Source organism: Perca fluviatilis, chromosome 2, assembly GCF_010015445.1.
Source record: "Perca fluviatilis chromosome 2, GENO_Pfluv_1.0, whole genome shotgun sequence".
Taxonomy (NCBI): domain Eukaryota; kingdom Metazoa; phylum Chordata; class Actinopteri; order Perciformes; family Percidae; genus Perca; species Perca fluviatilis.
Window position 1 is genome coordinate 14,371,121 of NC_053113.1, and position 23,756 is coordinate 14,394,876.

Sequence of the window (23,756 nt, forward strand, 5' to 3'; positions counted from 1 at the left end):
GTTATAACAGTGAGTGCTGCCATGAGCTAGATGTTTGCTGGAGCAAAGAAAAACACTTCATAACACACTTGCCTGAAGCTCATACTGTACATACATAGATACATACATAGTATGTACGTACAAAGGGGTTATTCATTCAAATCTGGGAAAACAAGCATGCGTTGCCATCCTCTGGCACACGTCAGTATAAGATCACTAGCTGCCTCAGACAATTTCTCTCACTATCGCAGTTGTGCTGGTAACTTATTTTAAATTCAAACCCAAATTTCTGGACTTATCCTCTTTTAAATAAATGACCATGGCAGTTTGTTGTCACCAACATCTGTCCTCCACAGGCAACACAGCAGCTCACAGATGTCCTGTCAACCACCCACTTTCTGTCTGAATAATACAGTAACAGAGCGGTTAAAGGAAGTGTTGCATGTTTACTAATGCTCCAGCAAGTGCTGAGTTGCAACAGAACTGGAAATTTGAGTTATTATTCCAATGCTTACATACTTCGGTACTCCAGCTACACCAGCTGTTAAAATGTCCCAAACCTCCCAATACTGGGACTCCATAGCATAGTCAGTGAGTGAACAGGGAGGGAGCCGTGTATTGAACAAAAGAAATAAAGAACAACCAGCACTATCAAATAAGGATGTGGAAGCAAGCTATGTGAGCAGAACCAACCAAATTTGAACGCAACAATTAGCAGGTGCACTGCGGGTCAGAAGTGTGGTTTTTATAGTTAAAATAATTGCATTTGACCTTTAGGATTTTTATTATTCTGAGGTTGAAGAGAGGCTATTCAAATTATTCCATGCTTGCTTCCACAATAGGTCCACACTGACACTAGGCTATATTTTCTCAATGAACTTTTAATCAATTGGAAAGATTAGAAATTTTAAATGTATGCCTACTTTATGTTGTTTGTATCATCAATTTTTTTTTTCACTGTTATCAACAATGTACAATGTGCAGCTGTTTTATTAAGGAAAGAATAAACATAAATATAAGTAAAATAAATAAATATATATATATATATATATATATATATATATATATATATATATTAGACTGGACTATGTATTGATGATTTGAATCGAGGTCAAGGTCAAGAAAACCTGATGTGGACATCACTCTCATCACAGTTAACTTTTCCCTGGATTAGTACTGATAAAAGCCCAGCTCACAGGTGAATGGTGTAGATTCAGGCTATTGTTGTTTCTGTATAGCAGGAGAAAGAGTATTATTGAGAATATGGTGGAGAGGAAGACCGACAGGGAAAGACGGGGAGATGAAAAAAGGGGACTGGTAAGGACAGAGGACATGAGAAACGTATATTACACAGAAACAAGTAAATGACAATGGGAGAAGAGAGAGCACATTTCTTCACTCTCTCCTCTCTCACTGGAAGGTTATCTATAACACTAGGTCCATTCAGCCTAGTAGGGAAGGGGATAATTGGCCAGTGGAAGCAGGGGGGTGAGGTATTTTAAGCAGCCTCTATTCCAAATCCGACACTGAGGCACAACTCTATCAATCCCCTAGCTCACTGTCAGGGAGGCCAAATGGAGGAGAACAGAGAGGGATAAGCAGTAAGGGAAGTTAAAGATAGAGCCCACCATAAAACGCTGACTTAAAGGAACATGCCGACTTATTGGGAATTTAGCTTATTCACCGTAACCCCCAGAGTAAGACAAGTCGATACATACCCTTCTCATCTCCGTGCGTGCTGTAACGCTGTCTGACGGCTCCAGCATTAGCTTAGCCCAGCGCAGATCCTGCAGGTAACTGGTTCCAACTAGCCTACTGCTCCGAATTGTGACGAATATAGTTCCCGGTTTGTTTACGGTTAGAAGACGGCTGTGCCTCATGTTACGTTGTTTTTTGTACACGCTGTGACTCTACAAATCACAACATGTAAATAGGAACATGTTGGCGTTATTTTGTCACTTATTCGGAGCAGTAGGATTACTGGAACCATTCACCTGCCTGTTCTGTTATGGGCTGATGCCGCTGGAGCCGTCAGACAGCTTTACAGCACGCACTGAGATGAGAATGGTATGTATCGACTTGTCTTACTCTGGGGGTTATGGTGAATAAGCTAAATTCCCTTTAAGAATATGGAGCTAAGACAGGGGGAGGTGGGAACAGAAAGAGAGTTTATTTTTGGAAAATGGGAAGTTGCACACAGGCAAACCATATTGTCACACTGGCATGTACATGTGTAAACACACAAGTACACATACAACCATCTGGGGCAAATTATAAATCATACTAATAAAGCTAAATAACCATATATGCTTGTATGTACAAATGTCTGGTTTGGGGTTGTGTTTTAAAGTGGCAATACAAAACCATTGTTCATGAAACTCTATTGACTCACAGGGTTGTTATGCACGTTAGTCTTATGTTACAATATTTAAAGCATTTATAAAATATGCAGTATACACATCCAGTGCCCTCCATATCATTTCATCAATGCTTGAATATGCAAAGGGTCAAACCATGTCCAACCATATGACCACACCTTTAAAATTATCATGACTGATTCATATTTATCTCCATTCAGTCATACCACACCAGGCAATCCACCACAACTCTGCACAGGGGCGGCTGTGGCTCAGTGGTAGAGCGGTTGCCTGCCAATCGGAAGGTTGGTGGTTCGATCCTTGGCCCTGCAGTCCCATGTCGAAGTGTCCTTGGGCAAGACACTGAACCACGAGTTGCCCCCGATGCTGCGCATCGGAGTGTAAATGTGTGTGAATGATTATCTGATGAGCAGGTGGCACCTTGTACGGCAGCCTCGGCCACAGTGTATGAATGTGTGTGAATGGTGAATGGTTCCTGTACAATGTTAAAGCGCTTTGAGTAGTCGTTGAGACTAGAAAAGCGCTATATAAGAACAGTCCATTTACATTTACATTTGCACTTCAGTTTAAATACATCAACAGTAAGAACTCACATTATGCTGGCTGCCACAATAAGCTACTGTCCAAATGAGGGATCAGAGTCCAAACTGCTATTCAAATGATCACTCCTCAAACAAATCACACTAAAAAGATACATAATAATGTTTCAAAATAATGTTATAATAATTATAATTGATGCCAGAAATTGAGACCAGAGAAAAGAAGATGCATAAATACCTCCATATACTATGACAGAGATCTGGGCACATGATTGTTGTTGCACACATTTTCGCAGAACAGAGTTTTAACATTTGGTGTAATGCTGGTTTTGTCTAACATGCGCTATGAGAATGCTGAGCCAGAAAACCTTGATATCATTAGACATTTGATTGACACCAATTATAAAAGTACTTCTAAAGATTGATGGATCCGTTAACAGTCAAACTGTGATGCAGTTTTGGATATAATGAGATTCCAGCGAGTATGCAGTGAATGTGCCAGCGGACAAAAGTGTCAGTCAGTGGTCCAGCAGGACTTTGTGACTTGTGTCTCTTAGAGGGTGGAAAATCCGTGACACTAACATATCCATAATTGTCAGTCCAGCATCCTACTTTAGATGTATCTGATGTCCACAGGTTGGTTGTTTGAATGTATGTTTGTCATAATGTGGTCAGTAAGGCTGGGTATCGTTCAAAACGTTTCTATACCAGTACCGATACCAATACCATGACTTTGAAAACCGGTTCCTGAACGATTTTTATTTATATACGATTTCGTATTAAAATGACGAGGCATTTTCCGATACTCGATACTATGGAGGCAATTCGGTTGGTGCCTAAAAAGTATTGAATTCGGTACCTAGCCCTAGAGGTCAGATAGAGAACTTGCCAAACACTATAAAAGGTGTTTGCCTTGCGTTTTTCAAACATTGAAAAATGTCACTATAGTGTGGCCGGGTTGGCTCGGCTGGTAGAGCAGGCGCACGTGTGTAGAGGTTTATTCCTCGACGCAGAAGGTCCAGGGTTCGAGTTCAACCTGTGACGATTTTCCTGCATGTCTTCCCCCTCTCTTTCCCCTTTCAAATCTAACTGTCCTATCCATTAAAGGCAGAAATGCCCAAAAAATAATCTAAAAAAAAAAAGAAAAGGTCACTATATATCATACAGTAATTACAGTCTAGATTGAGGCGGCTATATGAGTCTCTATGCAAATGGCTCAAGGTCTATAAAATGTGGTAATGACTACAGTAGGGGATACTGTAATGCCTTTAAAAATGACCACAGACAGAAATGGAACATCTTAACTTTATAATGGCAGAAGGCTACTGATTTATTCAATTCTAAGATGCCCCCGTTATTTTGCTCACCACTGCAGTTATGTCACATTGATATCTGCTCGTTGGCATGGGGTGAAAATGGTGCTCTAGATGCAATCAGAGTGCAATGATCCATCGCCAGTGATTTGCCTCGAGCTGCGCAGTCACCAACACCTCAAGCTGAGTGGTAATGAATTTGTCCATAGTTTGCTAAAGCATTGAACAAGAGGAAGAAGGCCCATTACAGAGAGGTGTAAAACAGGCCCCCTCTGAGAAACTTCACAGCCCACATCTTCCTCAAGGTCGATTTGTCGATGCACCCAAGCACCATATCCTTTCCTCACGTTGGCTTTTTAGGAAACACACTAACAGAGATAGAAATGATTTACACAATTTACACTTCAGTTGTTGTGGAGCTTTAGTATATTTTCAGGGCAGAGTGAGACAGAACAGTTTAAAAGTAGACAAAGTTGAAGTCCTTTCAAAGGTTTAATCCCATAAAACATTAGCAGTCACAAATTCCCCAAACCTAGAGAGGGATGCAGAGAAAAATAATTTCTCTGCATCCCTAGACTTGAGTCAGATTTTTTTTTATTTTTTTTTTATCAGAACTAACTTACATCCTTACAAAATACAAAACCTCTAAAACTAAGCCAGAGCCTAGCCTGAGCATTTATGTTAATCATAAATAATAAAATGTATGCAAGTAATGAAGCAGGGAACATTTTCAAGTAGAAAATTAGTTCCACACTTAATTGCAGATAATAAAAAAAACTCGCCATACAATGCAATGTGTATGGTTGTGATTACGAAGTGAGGGAATTAAAAAAATTTTGATCAAGCTTGAGGTAATAAGCTATTCTGACAAGTGCTTCATGGGCACTAAAACAATCACAGTGTTTACAGTTTGTTGAGGCTACTTTAATTGCACACAATATAAGTGGCAATTCATAAAACATGTTGTTGTTAGCTGGTACAGCGCTTTACAGGGATAAAGATAAGAAAAAAAGTTCTTTCAAACTCTCAGCTTTCTTTTCCTGTAAATATCAAGTCCTGGACTTTTGTACTCTTACCAAATTGCCCAGCTACCTGACACAAGAACAAATGCTGCATGTTTACATTTATATGTACATCGGGCAAACTTGAGTAATGTATGAACAACATTTTCAAACTCTTAATCCAGGTGATTGTTTAATAGCTGAGTCCAATGTTACTATAAGAACCTGCCGATAACACATTTATTTATATATCATAAATTATGATTGAGACGACAGAGCTAGCCAACCAAACTACTACTAGGAAACCAAACTCACTCAGTGGGCAGTTTTACCTTCTCTCCCAGGGCCCTGAGGCTGTCCAGGAAGCGGGGCCAGAAGTCCTTGAAAAGTGGTCGGTCAATCTTCTTCAGACTGTCTTTGGTGCTGGCGTCCACACTAACGTACAACTGGGTAACTGGCACCAGGCTCCTGGAAATTATAGAAAATATGGAGGAGAAATGAGGATAAGAATGATCCAGTTTTGAGAGAGAAAGAGAGTCTCCTAAGAAAGGTAGTACAAAGCCTACACGTAGAGAGCATTTGAAAAAACAGAACTAAAAGGAAAACAAAAAGAATTTTATATAAAATTCAAAATTCAAGAAGTTGGCCACCCTCTGTGGCATCAAAACTTTACATGCTCTCCAAACACATGGATGTATTTCGGTCAGCTCTGAAGCACACAATTGTACTCCTTTAATGGGAGACAAAATAGCAAACATTTGGATCTGTCGCTCAGCTTCACTCAGTATATTCTTTTTCCATCTTGATTCAATAATATCCATGCAACAACATGAAACACCCTATGTAGTTGTGCTAAAAGTAAAGAATTTATCGCATAGACAGATGATGGCAATATGAGAGGGCCGAGGAGGAGGAAGCTGTGAAAATGAGTGCTTCTCATCAATATTAAATAAGGAGAGACATTAGCTTGTGGCACAATCTGTAAGAGTAGGAGGATGCACCAGACTAGTAAACGGAACCAGAAGAGTGTAAAAGATTCCCATGACTAAAACAAGAAGGGCACTACCCCCTACAATTTGTCTTTAGATGGGAAATAACAAATAGTTGCTGTGCAAGTGAGGCGATTATGTAAAGATGCAAAAACAACCAATTAGCCAAATGAGCAAGGAGAGAGAAAGTCTGGAAATTCAGCTATTTCTACTTCTGGTAAATCTTCATATAAGAAACAGTTCTTCCAACAAACTGCATCAGCTTATCTCCAACCAGGTGGCTCTGGCAGACAGGAACAAAACAGCTGACTACTGCTCCTCACCATCAACCTGCTACCTAACCCTAACCCTAAAAAAACTATGTCAGCAGCCTTGTCTTGATGACAACCTGCAAGGACAGAGTGGCTTCTCGAGAATTTTTAGGTCAAAGGGCATGTAGAGTGACTGAAACCAATGTAAACTTTTGTCATCAATATACTTCCATATTATTTTTGTAACGGAACCACAATTCCTCCCATTTTAAAAGGTTATCTGTGTCAAGCAAATACATTTTTTTTAATATAAAGAAAGTTCAAGTGTAGGGTTGGGTATCGTTTGGGTTTTTTCCCGATACCGGTGCTAAATCGATACTTTTAAAATGGTGCCTGAACAGAAATATATATAATATATTTATAATGTATATAATATAAAATATAAAAAAAGGGAGCACAATACGACAGTTGGCGACATTAAAGAACGGCTTGTTTATTGCTAAGGCCATATGGTCAAAATTAAAGGATTGATTAATAATGTAATAACAATAACTCATAACAATGACTTATTTCACCAGTAAATTGCTGGTAAACGACAAAAACAAGCACCAGATGGGAAAACTTAACTTAAAATGCACCACAAGGCTGTCGAGTTTCAAGTCAAGTTGGTTGTTTTTCCAACAACGGCAGCTGCAGAGTGCAGACTGTTATGTTGGAATCCTCTACAGGGAAATACAGTGCCTTGCGAAAGTATTCGGCCCCCTTGAACGTTTCGACCTTTTGCCACATTTCAGGCCTCAAACATAAAGATATAAAACTGTAATTTTTTGTGAAGAATCAACAACAAGTGGGTCCCAATTATGAAGTGGAACGAAATTCATTGGCTATTTCAAACTTTTTTAACAAATAAAAAACTGAAAAAGTGGGCGTGCAAAATTATTCAGCCCCCTTTACTTTCAGTGCAGCAAACTCTCTCCAGAGAGGTTCAGTGAGGATCTCTGAATGATCCAATGTTGACCTAAATGACTAATGATGATAAATAGAATCCAGCTGTGTGTAATCAAGTCTCCGTATAAATGCACCTGCTCTGTGATAGTCTCAGAGGTCCGTGTAAAGCGCAGAGAGCATCATGAAGAACAAGGAACACACCAGGCAGGTCCGAGATACTGTTGTGGAGAAGTTTAAAGCCAGAGATGCAGCCAAGAGGCCCATGATCACTCTGGATGAACTGCAGAGATCTACAGCTGAGGCGGGAGACTCTGTCCATAGGACAACAATCAGTCGTATACTGCACAAATCTGGCCTTTATGGAAGAGTGGCAAGAAGAAAGCCATTTCTTAAAGATATCCATAAAAAGTGTCGTTTAAAGTTTGCCAAAAGCCACCTGGGAGACACACCAAACATGTGGAAGAAGGTGCTGTGGTCAGATGAAACCAAAATCGAACTTTTGGCAACAATGCAAAACGTTATGTTTGGCGTAAAAGCAACACAGCTCATCACCCTGAACACACCATCCCCACTGTCAAACATGGTGGTGGCAGCATCATGGTTTGGGCCTGCTTTTCTTCAGCAGGGACAGGGAAGATGGTTAAAATTGATGGGAAGATGGATGGAGCCAAATACAGGACCATTCTGGAAGAAAACCTGATGGAGTCTGCAAAAGACCTGAGACTGGGACGGAGATTTGTCTTCCAACAAGACAATGATCCAAAACATAAAGCAAAATCTACAATGGAATGGTTCACAAATAAACATATCCAGGTGTTAGAATGGCCAAGTCAAAGTCCAGACCTGAATCCAATCGAGAATCTGTGAAAGGAACTGAAAACTGCTGTTCACAAACGCTCTCCATCCAACCTCACTGAGCTCGAGCTGTTTTGCAAGGAGGAATGGGCAAAAATGTCAGTCTCTCGATGTGCAAAACTGATAGAGACATACCCCAGCGAATTTAAGCGCTGTAATCGCAGCAAAAGGTGGCGCTACAAAGTATTAACTTAAGGGGGCTGAATAATTTTGCACGCCCAATATTTCAGTTTTTTATTTGTTTAAAAGGTTTGAAATATCCAATAAATTTCGTTCCACTTCATGATTGTGTCCCACTTGTTGTTGATTCTTCACAAAAAATTACAGTTTTATATCTTTATGTTTGAGGCCTGAAATGTGGCAAAAGGTCAAAAAGTTCAAGGGGGCCGAATACTTTCGCAAGGCACTGTACAGTCACACTTTACACCGCTTAACGTAAGCTGTCAGGATTGTAACCATTGTGTTTAAGCAGCTACCAGCTAACGGTAATGTAGCGTCCCGTGCAGCGATGCTTCTGAGAAAAAAAAAAAAAGTCAGGCACTGAAATGGGGAACCGAAATTTTCGTTCTTATTCGGTCTCGTTACCTACTGTTTACGTCGGAACCGGTGCCCTATTGGCACCGTGTTTTGGTACCCAACCCTATTCAAGTGACTACTACATAGGAAACACTCTGCAACCGCAGCCAAAACACTGAAAGCCAGAGATAATTTCCTTGTCAATATGGAAGTGAACAACTGGTTCAATAAAATGTATGTTAATTCAGTCTGTCACTGTTGGTCTGCTCAAAATGAACAAGTTATTAGAATTATTCAAAACACGATTGGCAAACTCATTCTTGAATGAAACCCAAGTGTATGGTAACCACTGTGTTAGCTAACATTATACAATAGATGTCTGCTTCTAACATGCTGTTTAGTGCATGGCAATGTTGCCCCGAAAAAACGTTTGGCAAGTTCTTTTTACACTTCACACTATATACTAGGGCTGCACAATATGAGGAAAATATGTGATATTCGATGATGTTGTTGAATATCGCGATAACGATATTACTATAAATAATAAATTAAACAGTTATTAAAGTGTACTCAGTTCAGCATTTCTGCTGCTTCCAGTAGTCTAAAACAAAAAAAATTGCTTGTTGAATTAAGAAAATTAAGAAAAATGAATCCCAACATTCTTTTATTGAACATTGAACTGAATATAAAAGGCAGCACTAAAAAAAGAACGACTATTAAAATGCAGTTTTCTGCTGATATTTTCTTTCGCGATATGTATATTGCGCCACTTGATATTGCGATGATGATTAAAAAAATATATTGTGCAGCCCTACTATATACTGTACATGTGATGGGAAATGGCTTTGTTTTATCTTCTTTAAACAAAGGGGTTTACAGCTACAGTGTCGACAAGAGTGCTGAGTAGAAGCCAAAGTGCAGGAAATAATGACACTCCGAGGTCACTTCAGTGCACACACAACTTTTCCTGTTGATGTTCACAAACCTCCCGCATCTAAAGTAAAAAGCAAAGAAAGGTGTGTGTGGGTGTGTGTGTCATTGACCTTTATGAATTTTTCATACAGTCACTGTAGGTGCACAATGTACAGTATGTGCCTCTAGGAACTGTGCCTGTGGTGAACTCCTGTCACAGAAACATGGATGCTGAATTCTTGTAGATGGGTTACCCAAGGTCCTGGGTTTTGAAATAAGTTTTTATTTTTTATTTTTAAGTTAGTATATTACCCAACCCCTTTAGTACAATAAGAGCTTTTATGGAGTCAGCAGCAAGTGGTCAATTGAGGGAATGCATGTTTCAGCACTCAAGCACATTTATTTATTTATATACATTTATTTCATCCAGAAACAAACAACTTTATGCAAAAACCAAATTGCAAGTCCTTAATGAAAAGGAGCAGAAAGAGGATTAATCGTATTTAACCTGCCCTATTTTCACAAAACATACATTAACAAAACAAATAATTCATTAGTTGCGGTTTAAAAAGGGTCAGTTCATCCAAATTACAGAAATGACATTCCACCCATCCTTACTAGCATCTGGTCATGCAGACAGTTTCAGTTTGAGCTGCAGATGTCTTCACATGTTCGCCTCTGAAACTTCTCCTAATACAACTGAAGTTAATGGTATTTTGTTTGGGCTGCTCAAAGCACTTTGACCCAAACAAACAACTCTGTTCAACACCATTGTGTTGTACCCTCCTTGTTAAAGGACACACAGCACTGATGATTGTGGTGACTGAACCAGTGATCCTTCCTGCTAGGGGAAAACAATCTAACTGCTGCGACACACTCCTATTCCCTACATTCCAATTCATCCCCGAACACTTCAAAGAAAAGAGCTTGTGTAGGCAGTGGATAAAAATATACTACAGAAATAATGAGCCACACACACACACACAAACAAGTTGTTTGTCCCTACCGGATTTCCTTCGGGAATTGTGCATTGGTGACCAGGAAGCTGGAGATGCGATGAGAGTGGAGGAGGCGGATGAAGGTGTTGATTTCGGGGTACATGATTGGCTCGCCCACCAGGGAGAGGGCACAGTGCTTGACTGCCAAGCCCTCCTCGTACCGCTCTGGCTTCACTCCGGGGACACCTGGAGGGAGAGAGGTCAGTGGCTGAACAGATGATAGTTTTGATGTCGACTCCCATCTTTGACTTAATCGACGTCTCCTAACAATGAAATGAGGGGCCCTCACATGTGGAATCCCCAAAAAAAGAAATCAAAACAGCACTAAGATGGTAAATAACAGCATGATGTTAAGCTTTGAAGTGAGATCAAACCGAGTAATAATTACATACTGTACATCCAAATAGGCACCAAAGAGACGTGTGGTGCTCATGAAAAATGAGCAGAAGAGAGGCAGTGAAAGTTTCAGCTTTGGGAGTCGGGCAAGAAGCCCAGTCTCTCTCTCCCTCCCTCCATCTTACCGCTGGGTGGTCTTGGACTCTCCTAATGTTTAGGGGATCTACCAGCACAGACTACAGGATGCTGTAAAAAATATACTCAGCATAAGTTCCTGAGTATTAGGGATACATTTCATAAAGTGGTATTGCTATTAAGCTTTAAGATTACTTAATTAAAAAAGGAAACCTATTTATTTATTTAGAATAGTTGAATAGACAACAAAGAACACAGTACAAACCTCAGCTATAGGCATCAGATGTTGCTGTGAATTAGATTGATTTTCTGACCCAATACCTATACTTTAAGAGTGAGAAGTGTCGGTTTCCATTATTTATGGTTACGCCAAAGGAAATGATGAAAGTCCACATTTAGATCACATCTGAAGATAAGCTTGACGCTCTTGTTCATTTGGTGGTAATTAAATACATTAATGGGAGCATGATTAAGGCAGCTGAATATCGTGTATCGTATCGTGAGATTAGTGTATCGCTACAGCCCTAAGCATGATCTAGTGTGAGGAATCTATTTTTCCACCTTTCACATTTGGATCATGACCATAGGCCACCAAATTTACAAACAAAAATTACATAAGTTAAATACATAGGACAACCAAAATTAGATTAATGAACATAATCAGCAAAGAAAAAAAAATAGCCTGAGAGATGATGCAAGTCTTTCTTTGACTATATATATATATATATATATATATAGAACCTGTGATTTGATAAAGTCTGCTTTTCGGATTTGGAGGGTGGTCGTCGGGAGGTAGGGGGTGTCAAGTAAAGTAACAGCAGAACAGATCATATAGGCCTGCTTTCTGCTGACAGTATAATGTATTAAATGCTGAATGGTGTGCCAAGAATTTGATGTAGACAGGGAATAAACAAATAGTCAAAGAGTAGGGGGAAAATGTTTCACACACTGTCATGGGGATTAAATGTGATATCGCTGTAGCTACAGCAGATGTCATTTGATTTAAGAGTGCATGCTTTGAATAATTAAATACTTAACTTCGGAGTGTTTCCTTAATATGCTTTATACATTATTTATAAGCGTTTGCAACATTTTGTACGGTCGAACCACAAAGCAACTGTTACTGTGCTACTATTCAAGGACAAATCCCATCTCGCAACAGCTGCAAAGACATTAAACTCTTCTCATATCGACAAGCTGAGAGGACGATGCATGTGCGTTAAGTGTGTGGAATCTTGTTTATATGTTATGGTGTTAGAAATGTGAAATTCCATTACATTCTTAGAAAATTCCCTCCCTTGAGGTCCTTTGGGGGAGATCTGTTTTTCTGAAGTGGATCACTCAGATAAAGATGAAGGCTATCAGTGAGGACGTGGGGCTTTATTACAAGTTGTGTAATTATGGTTACTGAATTAGAAGCCGCAGAAGTGATTCAAGGGAAGACAACTATTATCAAAGACCTTAGATGTCCTCTAGAGTTGACCCGCATTATCTTTGGTTCGACATCAAGACTTACAGAAGGAGGTGAGGAAATCATTATCCTCGGCTTTGCAGGCTTCTTTCTTCCTGTTTAATTTGGATACGTGTGAGTTAGGACACACAATGAACACGTCCTGGTGGTATTGTTTAGTGTCTACTAAAATTAAACAAGGACATGGATGCTTGGATGGAAGGGCAGAGTTTAGAAGTACAGTATGTATGACTGGAGTAAGTCATTTAAAAAAATGAAAAGCGCCATGGGTTGTAGCTAAGAGAATCAGAGAACCAAATGTTTAATTCAAAAGTTGACTTAGCTGCGAAAGTTAGAACATCACCAAAGCTTCTTCCTGTTAATATGCAAATGTGATGACATAAAATAGGTTCATGTGAGTTTAATCATATTGCCGAGACCACGCACTCATCCCGGACAGTTAAGAGTTAACTGCCAAGCAAGGAGCATATACTGTGACATATCGTAAGTATTGATGAATGTAAATTGCATGATCAAATAAACAAACTAGCCACACAAACTACCAGAAAAACATTTTAGAGTTAAAATGATCCCTAACAGTGTTGTATCCCGCCACAACATCCTGTGTCAACAAGAGATAAAAGACATTAAGGATTCATTTTCATTTCACTAAGGACAATCAATTTAACAATCAACAAAGACAAGAACATCATTTGACACAACTATTTTCTATGCATTTTGAGCCTGCCTCTGGGCAGATTCTTCCAACATGGTAGCAGGAATCAGATTCCTAGTTTCAGTCATCAAGGACAAACGTATGCTTTTTCTTGTCAGGCCCTTCTCGTAAAGATTTAAGTGACAGCTGGCAGGGCAATGAATTGCATTCTTTCGCATTTAAAGGGTGACAAATATTTTCTCATTATTAACGGTGGCATGGCGTTTAAAACTGCTATTTGATGAGACCTTTTAGGCACTAGATCTTTAGGTAGTCCGAGCAGAAACCAATCTGTTTAATCACACTGTGGGTTTTTAGAGGCATTGTCTGGATAGTTCATTGCGCTAGCCATTACAAAACATACCCCTGTCAATGGTAAATGGAGTTGAAGACTGCCTAATGTAATTTTGTAGTGCCACTGGAAAGAAAATTATAATGACAATATAAGGCTCGCGCTTTGCACTTGCATGTTTCTAATTATAAATGCAGAGCTTTGCTTTGTAAATCTGAAAATGTACTTTTCTTTATTTTCTAATACCTTTTGTGACAAACGCATTTTCTTTTTTTACTTTAGAAGCAGCTTACTCTCAACATAAGCGTATGTGCACTATTGTTCCATTATAATACCATCAGAAAAATTACATTTTCGATGATGACATTAATCATAATACATCATGAATAACTGCTCTGAGAATACATTAGCTATACAGTTGCCCTTTAAAGAAGATATGTCTCAAAAGCTTTCAGCATGTGGAATCTATCTCACTCCCTGAGTACAACTGTTTCTCTGTTTAATAATGGGATCAGCAGTGGCTTTGAGGTTAGAAAGGCAGCCTTCTGACTGTGAGGTTGCAGGATCAAGCCAGGGCTTAAGAATACTTTGGCTGGATGTACAGTCATACATGTCAGCTGAGCAATCTTTGATGTCAACATACTGTAGATTTTGTTCAATTTAAGCGTGTGCATTATAGGTATAATATGTAAAGTAGGCCACAGTGCCAGCCCGTGTAGGAAAGTGTTGGCACTGGCTTCTATATGAGTTACACCAAAAACAAAAGAAATCAACAATGAGCTGAACTGAAAAGAAGACAGTTTGGCAAACTGAGTTTGGGCTTGACAGGAATGGTGTGTGTATTTGTGTGTGTGTGTGTGTGTGTGTGTGTGTGTGTGTGTGTGTGTGTGTGTGTGTGTGTGTGGCTCTGGCTGTGCTGACAAGGGTCTGCAGGATAACTTAGTTCTGAATCTCAACGGGGCTGTCCAGTCACAGTCATGTCACAAAAACCAAGAGTTAACTTTGCAGCATTTATATGAAAGAAGCTCAAAGCTCACAACACTGATGAGAAGGCGAACTCTATTTATGAGGTCTTTCTCTCTGTGTGTGTATGTTTGTTAGTACAGTCTTTTTAAAAATACCAGTGACCCTTTGTACAGGTCACAACAAAACAACATTTAAAAAACAATATGTAAACAACAAACAATCCTATTCAGTGCTGAAATTATTAGTCGACTGACAAAAGTAAAGAAAAAAAGAAAAAAGTTGTGGATTTGCTGTTTTTCGATTCTATATCATTGTAAATTGAATGTCTTTGGCTTTTTGACTGTTGGTCAGACAAAAAAAGCAATGTGAAGACATTGCCTTGGGTGGGTCAGGACATTTTATAGATTAAAATGCTCATATTATGCTTTTTGGCTTTTTCCCTTTCCTTTATTGTGTTATATATCTTTTTGTGCACGTTATAGGTTTACAAAGTGAAAAAGCCCAAAGTCCACCCCAAAGGGACTTACCATCTCCAACAGAAAATGTTTAATTTAATTTTTTACTGTTTATTGATCCCCAGTGGGGAAATTACAATTTACACTCTGTTCTTGAAATCACTACACACAGGCCTGAAATACACACAGACATGCTCAGGACCTATTCATGCACAAATGGAGAGATGTCAGAGTGAGTGGGCTGCCAGTGCTGGACCAGCGCCCTGAGAGGTTGGGGGGGGTACGGTGCCTTGCTCAAGAGCACCTGGCAGTGCCCAGGAGGTGAACTGGCATCTCTCCAGCTACCAATCCACAGTCTGTACTTTGGTCCGTACTGGGACTTGAACCGGCGACCCTCCGGTTCCCAACCCAACTCCCTACGGACTGAAACTGCTCCAAACAGCTCTGTTGTAGTCCAGCCTTTACTTCTGTGACGAACGTGCGTCACGTTATAATGCTCGCCTAGCTGCTAGCGTGGCACACCCTCATACTCTGCTTCTGACTGGCTAGTAGTCCTTACCTAGTTACTGCACATGTGCGACTCCCAACAAAGATGAGATATAAGTGCGATGCCTCACTCAGTAGCTAAAACAGAGAGCTCAACAGACAGGGTGAAAAGAGGAGCTGCAGCAATGTGCAGTATAAAATATGGTGTTTTTTGAAAATTAAACCACATAAACCTATTCTGATATAACCTCTAAATACAATTATGAACCTGAAAATGAGCATAAATGAGCACTTTAAATGATTAATTGTAAATTGAAAAACTTTCCAAAATGTTAATCTATCACAACAATAACCTTTAAAACCTTTAAATCCATCTGGAATACAAAATTTTTTCCAACCATGTTTTCTTTAATAAATGTTGGTTTATTGTGTCACCAACATGTTTTGACAACATGTATTAAAACCTCTCAAAGTAAATCTGCTTAGGGAATAATCACTAAATTCAGTTTGAACTGAGCTTTGGGCATCCAACTAAGCCAATGCTGGCAGCAGCCAGAGAAAATAAGTCCCAAGTGCCAACAGTATTAGTAAAATACAAGCACACAAAAAAAAAAAAAAAAATTTAAAAAAAAAAAAAAAATATAATTAAAAAAAAAAAAAAAAAAAAAAAAAAAAAAAATTTTTTAAAAAAAAAAAAAATTTTAATAATATGATTTATTGAGATTTGTAAAACAATCTTGATATAAAAAGAATTTGAGACACAAAGAAAGTGACAATAACACAATGGATGTGCCAGGTGGGGAAATTAAATTGTGTGCGGGGGTTGAGAGGTGACTGATGAGGTAGTATAGCACAATGTGATTAAAGGGAAGACAGAACATACAAGAGGTCATGAGCCGTAAATTGAAGATGCAAAGTGTGCAAGACGAAGACCATGTGCTGTGTGAACATGACAAAGATGAGGTGTCGTGTAAGCTGTTTTTTTGTCTGTTTATTTCTACAACAATGATCTGCTCTCAACAGTGCAACGAATGGATAGATAAACAAATAGCCAGACAGACTGCTAGAGAAACTAGAGTAAAACCAAGAGATGGAGTGGGAAAGAACACGTTTGCATGTGTGACCTGTAGGGTTGGGTACCTTTCGCATCTGAACCAATATCAGTACCGATACCGGTACCTGGAATTCAGTTCCCGGTACCCAACGGTACTTTTTTTTACTTTCGCTCTGTAATTACGAAAAAAATATTTCAGTTGTAAAAATAATTCCAAACCTATTTAACCTATTTACTTAGAACATTATGTTATTTATTTAGAATTTTTTACACTGACAGAAATTAAATAAAAATAAAACCCCTACCTCTCTCCTCCCAAACCCGTCCCTACAACCTATTACATTGAATAATTATTCAACTTTTATTCTTCTATTTGTATATTATTCTCTTTTAGCCTGTTTTATATTCATCATGGCCGTTTTTAATTGCTCTTTAATGTTTCATGTAAAGCACGTTGAATTGCCTTGTTGCTGAAAGGTGCTGTAGAAATAAAGTTACCTTGCCTTACAACCTCACCCTGGCAGTCAGTCCCCAGGGTATAGAAACCACTATTGTGCCTGCTTGTCTCACAGGAAGTGTAATGTCAACAGCACCGCGACCGCTTTAGGCTCGCCATTAATATCATATCACAGTGAATGGTGTCTGCGTGAAGTTTTGAAAAACTGTAACCACACCTGAAACCACTTTATCAGCATTGCTATGATTCACTGTGACTTCAACAAAACTGCAGAGCCAACGTAGTTTGCTCCATCCACACCTCTGCGCGTGCGTGTGTGTGTGTCTGAGCTCCGCCCTCTGTCAACATGCTTAGAGGACAAATAAGCTTGCGCTTAGACGCTATCAAGTACCGACATTTGGCACCGTTTGATTTTCGGTAATACTGACGTGATTCGGTCGATACCGGTAAAAGTAGCGGGTTCGGTACCCAACCCTAGTGACCTGCTAATGGACGAACCTCTGAACTGTCGAATCATGCTCTGGTGCTTCTCCAAGGCATCCTGCAGGATCTTCTCGGCAGGGTCCATCTTCCAGCGCCACTCTGTGCCCACAGGGTTGGTGTGGTGTCTGTTAGTGGGGCACACAGATAAACAGATATATAGAATAGAATAACAGCAGACATACTGTACCCACTCAGTTAGGAATCCGGGTTTCCCGCACCACTTTGCTGTTCGGGCGGCCCGCCTAAGCTGGGGAACCCTAGCGCCTTAACTAGGTCGTCAAAAAAAAAAAAGATTGTGATGGTGATTTTGCTTGAGTTCTTCAACTGCTAGCTAGGTTAAACGTGCCTGTTGATTCTATAATGGCGATTGTTGAACGCCCTTGCTCACATTTGTATTTGAGGTGCATTATTTACATGCTACAGTAGTTACACTGCATTAAGAAAATATGGGTCATAGAAATAAGCGCTGTAAATGTGTAGAAGAAAAATGTAACAATTTAAAACGTTGGAAAAAGCAAAAACAAAATCAAAAATGTCGGGAAAAAATACAACACAAGGGACAAATATTTTGAACCATTTGTATAGTGTATTGTTTATACAACTATATATAGTTTTATAGTGTGTATGGTGTTTGTAATGACGGCCAAATTAAGTCTTCAAAAAAGAAAAATTTAAATATCTGCTGTGTTACTCTGTCCTGTTTGAGTGGCTGTAATGTACAACTCGCATCAACACACTCACAGGAAAACAAGGTACCATTCCCCCCCCGGTCAGATGCCAACCCTACCACCTTAACTAACAACTTTTCTGCGGGAAACACTGGGAATGTTACTATACCCTCTGTTTAGGGCTGTGACAAGACTCCGCTCACAAAACGAGAAGAGACACGAGATTGGCTTCACGAGAACAAGACAAGATTTTAACACTATTTTAAAGAAAACTTGAATTGAGAAATATGACTGGAAAAATAGTCTTTACTCAGAGAACCAAGGTTAAAACGTGTGTGTCAGCCGCGAGAGAGAGAGAGAGAGAGAGAGAGAGAGAGAGAGAGAGAGAGAGAGAGAGAGAGAGAGAGAGAGAGAGAGAGAGAGAGAGAGAGCGGCCATACCCTCTAACGTTGGGTTACCGCTACCGCTCCGCAAAAGTGAACTCGGAGTCAACTTTGGTGAACGGGCAGGGGATCTTCTATGGTAAGCCTCATCTTCAAAGCCAGATGTATTATAAGACCAACCAGGTCAGACTCCGTCTACTGGGGGCTGATCTGCACTTGTGACCGATATTGCGAGACAATTTTTACCTCAACGAGAAGTCTCGTCACATTTGACTTCTGTTCACTGCCTGCTGGCCATTAGACTGGGGTCATTTGACACAAATAAAGTTAAACATTTTAACTACATTCAGATGAGGGAACAAAGGGAAAAAATATCAAGACTGAAGAAGTTTATTCACAAACTGAATATTGAGGGCTTTGGCTTTTCTCAACCTATTAGACATATAAAATGAAAGAATGCATCATACTGTAAAAAAAACTGCACCTTCTATGGGTGTTAATAACACCTTCTGACTGTCTAAGTGTGATGTCTAGGTGCAACAACAAAACCTGGAGGCGTCACAAATTCCAGACAGTCTGTCGCATGCATATGCAACACATTCAGTTACAGAGGTGGAAGAAAAAAAAAAAACATACTGGCGTAAAAAAAAAGCAAAAAAAATTTAATTCCACCTTTTGCCCCAAAAAGGGGGGGGGGGAAAGCAGCCCCCGCAATATATCAGTTCCCTGAAATTGCTTACTTCCTGTCATCACGCATAGCTGCCTTAAGGGAGACTGGCATATATGTGGTGACAGGGAAGCAGTTTACCGCAGCACATTCTGACAGCGACCTTTCAGTGCTCAACACAGTCGCCTTTTTTCAAATGGAACTTGAGGGGAGTAAAAGGCCCGGTCTCTCGCCAATGTCATGATGAATCAGTGTCCACCTTTAGGCCTCGCAGTTATACTGGCCGTTCGTCTTCTGCGCGTAAATCATTAACTTGTTTGCCACAGAGATATCATCGCTCAATGTGTAAGTGATCTTGACTGATGAGATAAACAATTTAGGCAAACAAGACAAGGCGAAAACTAAGCATGCATGTAATAATGCCAAATACCAAATATAATTCTGAGTACCCTGCTTACTTGTGGATGATTGCACCAGACACGTGTTGCACTCTTGAAAAACATAATCTTTAACAACCTCAAGTTTAGTGTGACAGCAATACACTTTAAAAATTTGTATTATTTATTTAAAGTGAAGTCAAATCAGTAAAGGAATATATGGAAATAGATACCAAAATATTAGGGGTACATCTATGCTGACCCAAAACCTAAGACATATTTGCAGCAATTAACAATTTAAGGGATGGTTAGCCACTGGTTTGCCCCCAGAGGGCCTAGTAACTTTGATAAATCACAGTTTAAGCAGTTTACCTTTTGCTTAACACTGGCTAACTTGGTAGCAAAAGGCAAATTAAATGTCACTGAATTTCCCAAGATTGTCCTTCATACCTAGGAGTTGAAACCAAAAGCCGACAAACTTTATATACTTTATTTTACGCACCTGGGCCAGTTTTACAAAAATATTTTAGACTGGTTTGTTTTGCTCTTAGATTAGTCTGCGTACTGGAAGGTTCTTTTTTTTGTATTGTTGCACTCTTTAAAATGTAAAATGTTTTTGTAATTTGTTGAAGTTTTCAAGAAGGCAAACATTTTCTGATGGAGTGGATCGAGCTAAGTGATATGAGGCAGCGGCTCAGTCGCCTTTTTGTTCTTAGTTTAACCAGAATTCATAGCAAATTAGTCAAGAACAAGACCGCTTTGTGCAACACATGAATTTAGACTTCAGACTAGGGCTGGGCAGTATATCAATATTATATCGATATCATGATATGAGACTAGATATGATCTTAGATTTGAGATATTGTAATATCGTAGTATCGTAAGTGCTGCCTTTCCTGGTTTTACATGCTGCATTACAGTAAAATTATGTCATTTTGTGAACTTACCAGACTGTTCTAGCTGTTCTATTATTTGCCTTTACCCACGAAGGCATTAAATCCACGTTATTGATGATTATATATCAAAAATATAATTGTAAAACTATTTTGTGAAAGCACCAAATGTCAACCCTATAATATCGCCGCAATACCGACATCGAGGTATTGGGTCAAAAAATATCGTGATATTTGATTTTCTCTGTATCGCCCAGCCCTACTTCAGACTACTGACTACTGGTTTGATCTAAGCCATATTCAAAGTCTATCTCTGTGAAACTGGCCTCGGCACTTTGCAATGGCTTTATTATTTAGGTACATACCTCCAGCAGAAGACACACTTGTTAGCACAGGCGAGGCTGGGGGTAGTCTCCATGCACCGGTGGGACTCAATACCATAGAAGGTGTGCTTGTAACAGCCTCCTCTCCCTCGCAACATGGACTAACCAACAGAAACAACACCTTTAATGTGATTCTTGCATTCATTAGTCAAAAAGTCAAATGCGTTATAGAGAAGGATAAATCCTGTTACCTTGGTCCATCGACAAAGCTTCACTCCTGAGTGACTTCCAATTAGTTTGTACCCTGCACAGAAAGAGAAAGGACAACATTTGTTTGATAGTTTTTCAAATTCTCTTTCAGCACAAAAAGGAGGATAAAGTGCTTTAAATGCACTTTCTTCACCAGTCTTATATACCACGGCCTAATACCACCGGCTACGCTTGGGTGAGCCCTTGCGGGCTTTGCTGGCTTTTTACACATCCTCCTCTGATGTCTGTCAAAGAGAAAAGCTTCATCTGTATCACTTAATCTGCTTGAGAAAAACCAGAACATGATATTGGGATTGCCTCCAGGGGAATCAAGAAGGGGTCACTTTTAAAGTCCCAACGTTTAAAGATACTTTCCACATAAGCCATGCAGCGGCAAAACAGCTTGATGTGGGATTCATGTGGGAATCTTTATTTTATTTTGGAACCTTATGCGTTTTGCCATTGATTTTTGTGTTTTTGCTGAAATATCTCATTAAAACAAAGCAGAACATTTGTGTCAGGGTGTGGATGAGCTTTCACCATTTGCAAAGATCTCAGGTTTGATGCTAGAGGAGTTGGATAAAATTGGTATTCATCAAGGCTATTTAGAGTGTATTTGTAGAAAAGGCTGAATGATGAAAATACAATTTTTCGATGAATAAAACAGCTTGCCATTGATCAAAGATGTTCTTTTGAAAAATCAATTACTTTGAATGCACAAACACAGTTTTATGTACTTATTAAATAATATTTTGAACACATAATGTTTACGGTGCATTTTCCTCTTTGAGGCATGCTGACCAGGATCAAATTTCTTTTCCACATTAAGAGCACATGTCCTCTTCTAACCTGGCTCCTAGCAAGCCAGATACATAAAAATGATATAATCCCAGGCCAACAAGACTGTGGAAACCATGGTAAGGACCTAGGCCCAGGCAGTTTATTTAGCCATTAATGACCTTAATGTAAGAAATGTTTCCCCTCCTGTGTTTGTTAGAGAAATTGATTACCAATGCCTCCATGTCCTTCACTGTGTCAGGGGAGAGGATCAAGCTAAAGTGAGGAGGTGGTGGATGGAGAGAAGAAAAGAAAGGTCTTGCTATTTTCTCTTTGTCTATTATCTCTGAGAAATGGCATCAACTGAAAAAGTACAATATGTGCTACAAATAATTTTACTGTAAACAGATTCACCAGGAGGCTTCATAACAGCAAAAAAAACAAACAAATGGATGTAGATGTATGGTTGTTTACCTGTGCAATGCCTGTTTGGCAAAATAGGCATTAAATAATAATAGTAATAATTTAAAATGTGCAGTACTAAAATATATCAACACCCTCTTACATTCTTCTTAATGAGACAACATTACTCTGGTTGGAAAAAAAATTAAATTTATGAACTAAAATAAACAGATTAATAATGGATTGAAATTCTGTTACTCGTCTGTTTCTATGATAATATTAATGGCCACCTGCTTCTAAACTAACTCTTCAAAGAGGACTTCAATTTGCCACTTACAGGTAGTCTGCTGCTACAAATAGCTGCTGAACAGAAATAAGTTCTTACCCAATAAGCCTTCAATCTGTATAGCACAAAATACAATACAGATTAACTCTCTAGTGTGCCAACTGTGGACTTAAATAACATAAAATAAAAGTCAATACTATTGACAATTCTGAAAACTATTTATACTTTGATCTGTGATATTCTATCCATCACTCTGAGCTGCCTGAGGGAAATTAAATGAGCAGGGAGAGGACGTATTGCATCAAAGAGTTGGATCAGCCTAATTTGTTTGAAGAGGTCTAAAGCTTCTTTTTTTCCCCCAGGATCTTAGAGGCACTATTTTTCCAAGAAGTAACCAAAAAGAAGACCACGACAAAATATTTATTTTAATAGTAGTGCTGTCAAACGATTAAAATATTTAATCGCGATTAATCACATTAATGTCATAGTTAACTCACAATTAATTGCACATTTTTAACTATTCTAAATGTCCCTTGATTTCTTTTTGTCCCATTATTTTTCTCATTTTAATGCTCTTATCAACATGGAAAAGTGGATCGGCTTGCTTTGTGCTTTTGTCGCCTGGCTTTGACGAGGGGGCGGAGAATTGGCCTCAGCTGTGTGCTTGGCCATCAAGTGGTATTTCAGACTGGACGTGCTGCGATGATCAGTTCACAACGACAAAACACACAGATCACTTTGGTCTTGTCAATGGAACCATTTGGCAACTTTTTAAAAGTTCCTTCCACAAGCCGGGCATATCAAACTGTTTAATGCCCTGCCTCTCAGTGATTATATTATTATTATTATTATTATTATTATTATTATTATTATTATTATTATTATATTTAGTGCCACACAGCTTATTAACTTAGATATTACCTAACTTAAAACTCTCTTAATGACATTGTTGCAGCAGATGTACCAGTTCTTATATTACATAAAGGAATATAGCTTTTGCTATTGACTATAGCTGACGAGATACATGTGCCCTAGTCTGGCTCCTGAATGTTGAGCACGTGTATAAAGTCTGACATCACCTTCCGCTTTCTCCTCTATCTATTTTGCAAGGCCAGCACAGCTGCATCCGGGACTTAGCGGCGCCCAAGATGACTGTGATTTAAAGAAATACAAACAATGAAGAGCAGAACTCGTGCAGCCAGACCATACTCCAGCGCAGATGG

General features: G+C 39.2%; 1 protein-coding gene across 2 annotated transcripts in view; it reads right to left on the reverse strand.

Annotated features, from left to right (window-relative positions):
* The window catches only part of tyw1 (tRNA-yW synthesizing protein 1 homolog (S. cerevisiae)), a 71,260-nt gene that overhangs the window by 27,002 nt on the left and 20,502 nt on the right, over positions 1-23,756 (reverse strand). For both annotated transcript variants that reach the window (XM_039784191.1, XM_039784200.1), the window contains exons 9-13: positions 21,071-21,123; positions 20,862-20,980; positions 17,524-17,633; positions 10,688-10,865; positions 5,543-5,678 (exon numbers count right to left, since the gene is read on the reverse strand). In XM_039784191.1, the coding sequence (XP_039640125.1) occupies positions 5,543-5,678; positions 10,688-10,865; positions 17,524-17,633; positions 20,862-20,980; positions 21,071-21,123 (596 nt within the window). The remainder of the gene's footprint in view (positions 1-5,542; positions 5,679-10,687; positions 10,866-17,523; positions 17,634-20,861; positions 20,981-21,070; positions 21,124-23,756) is intronic.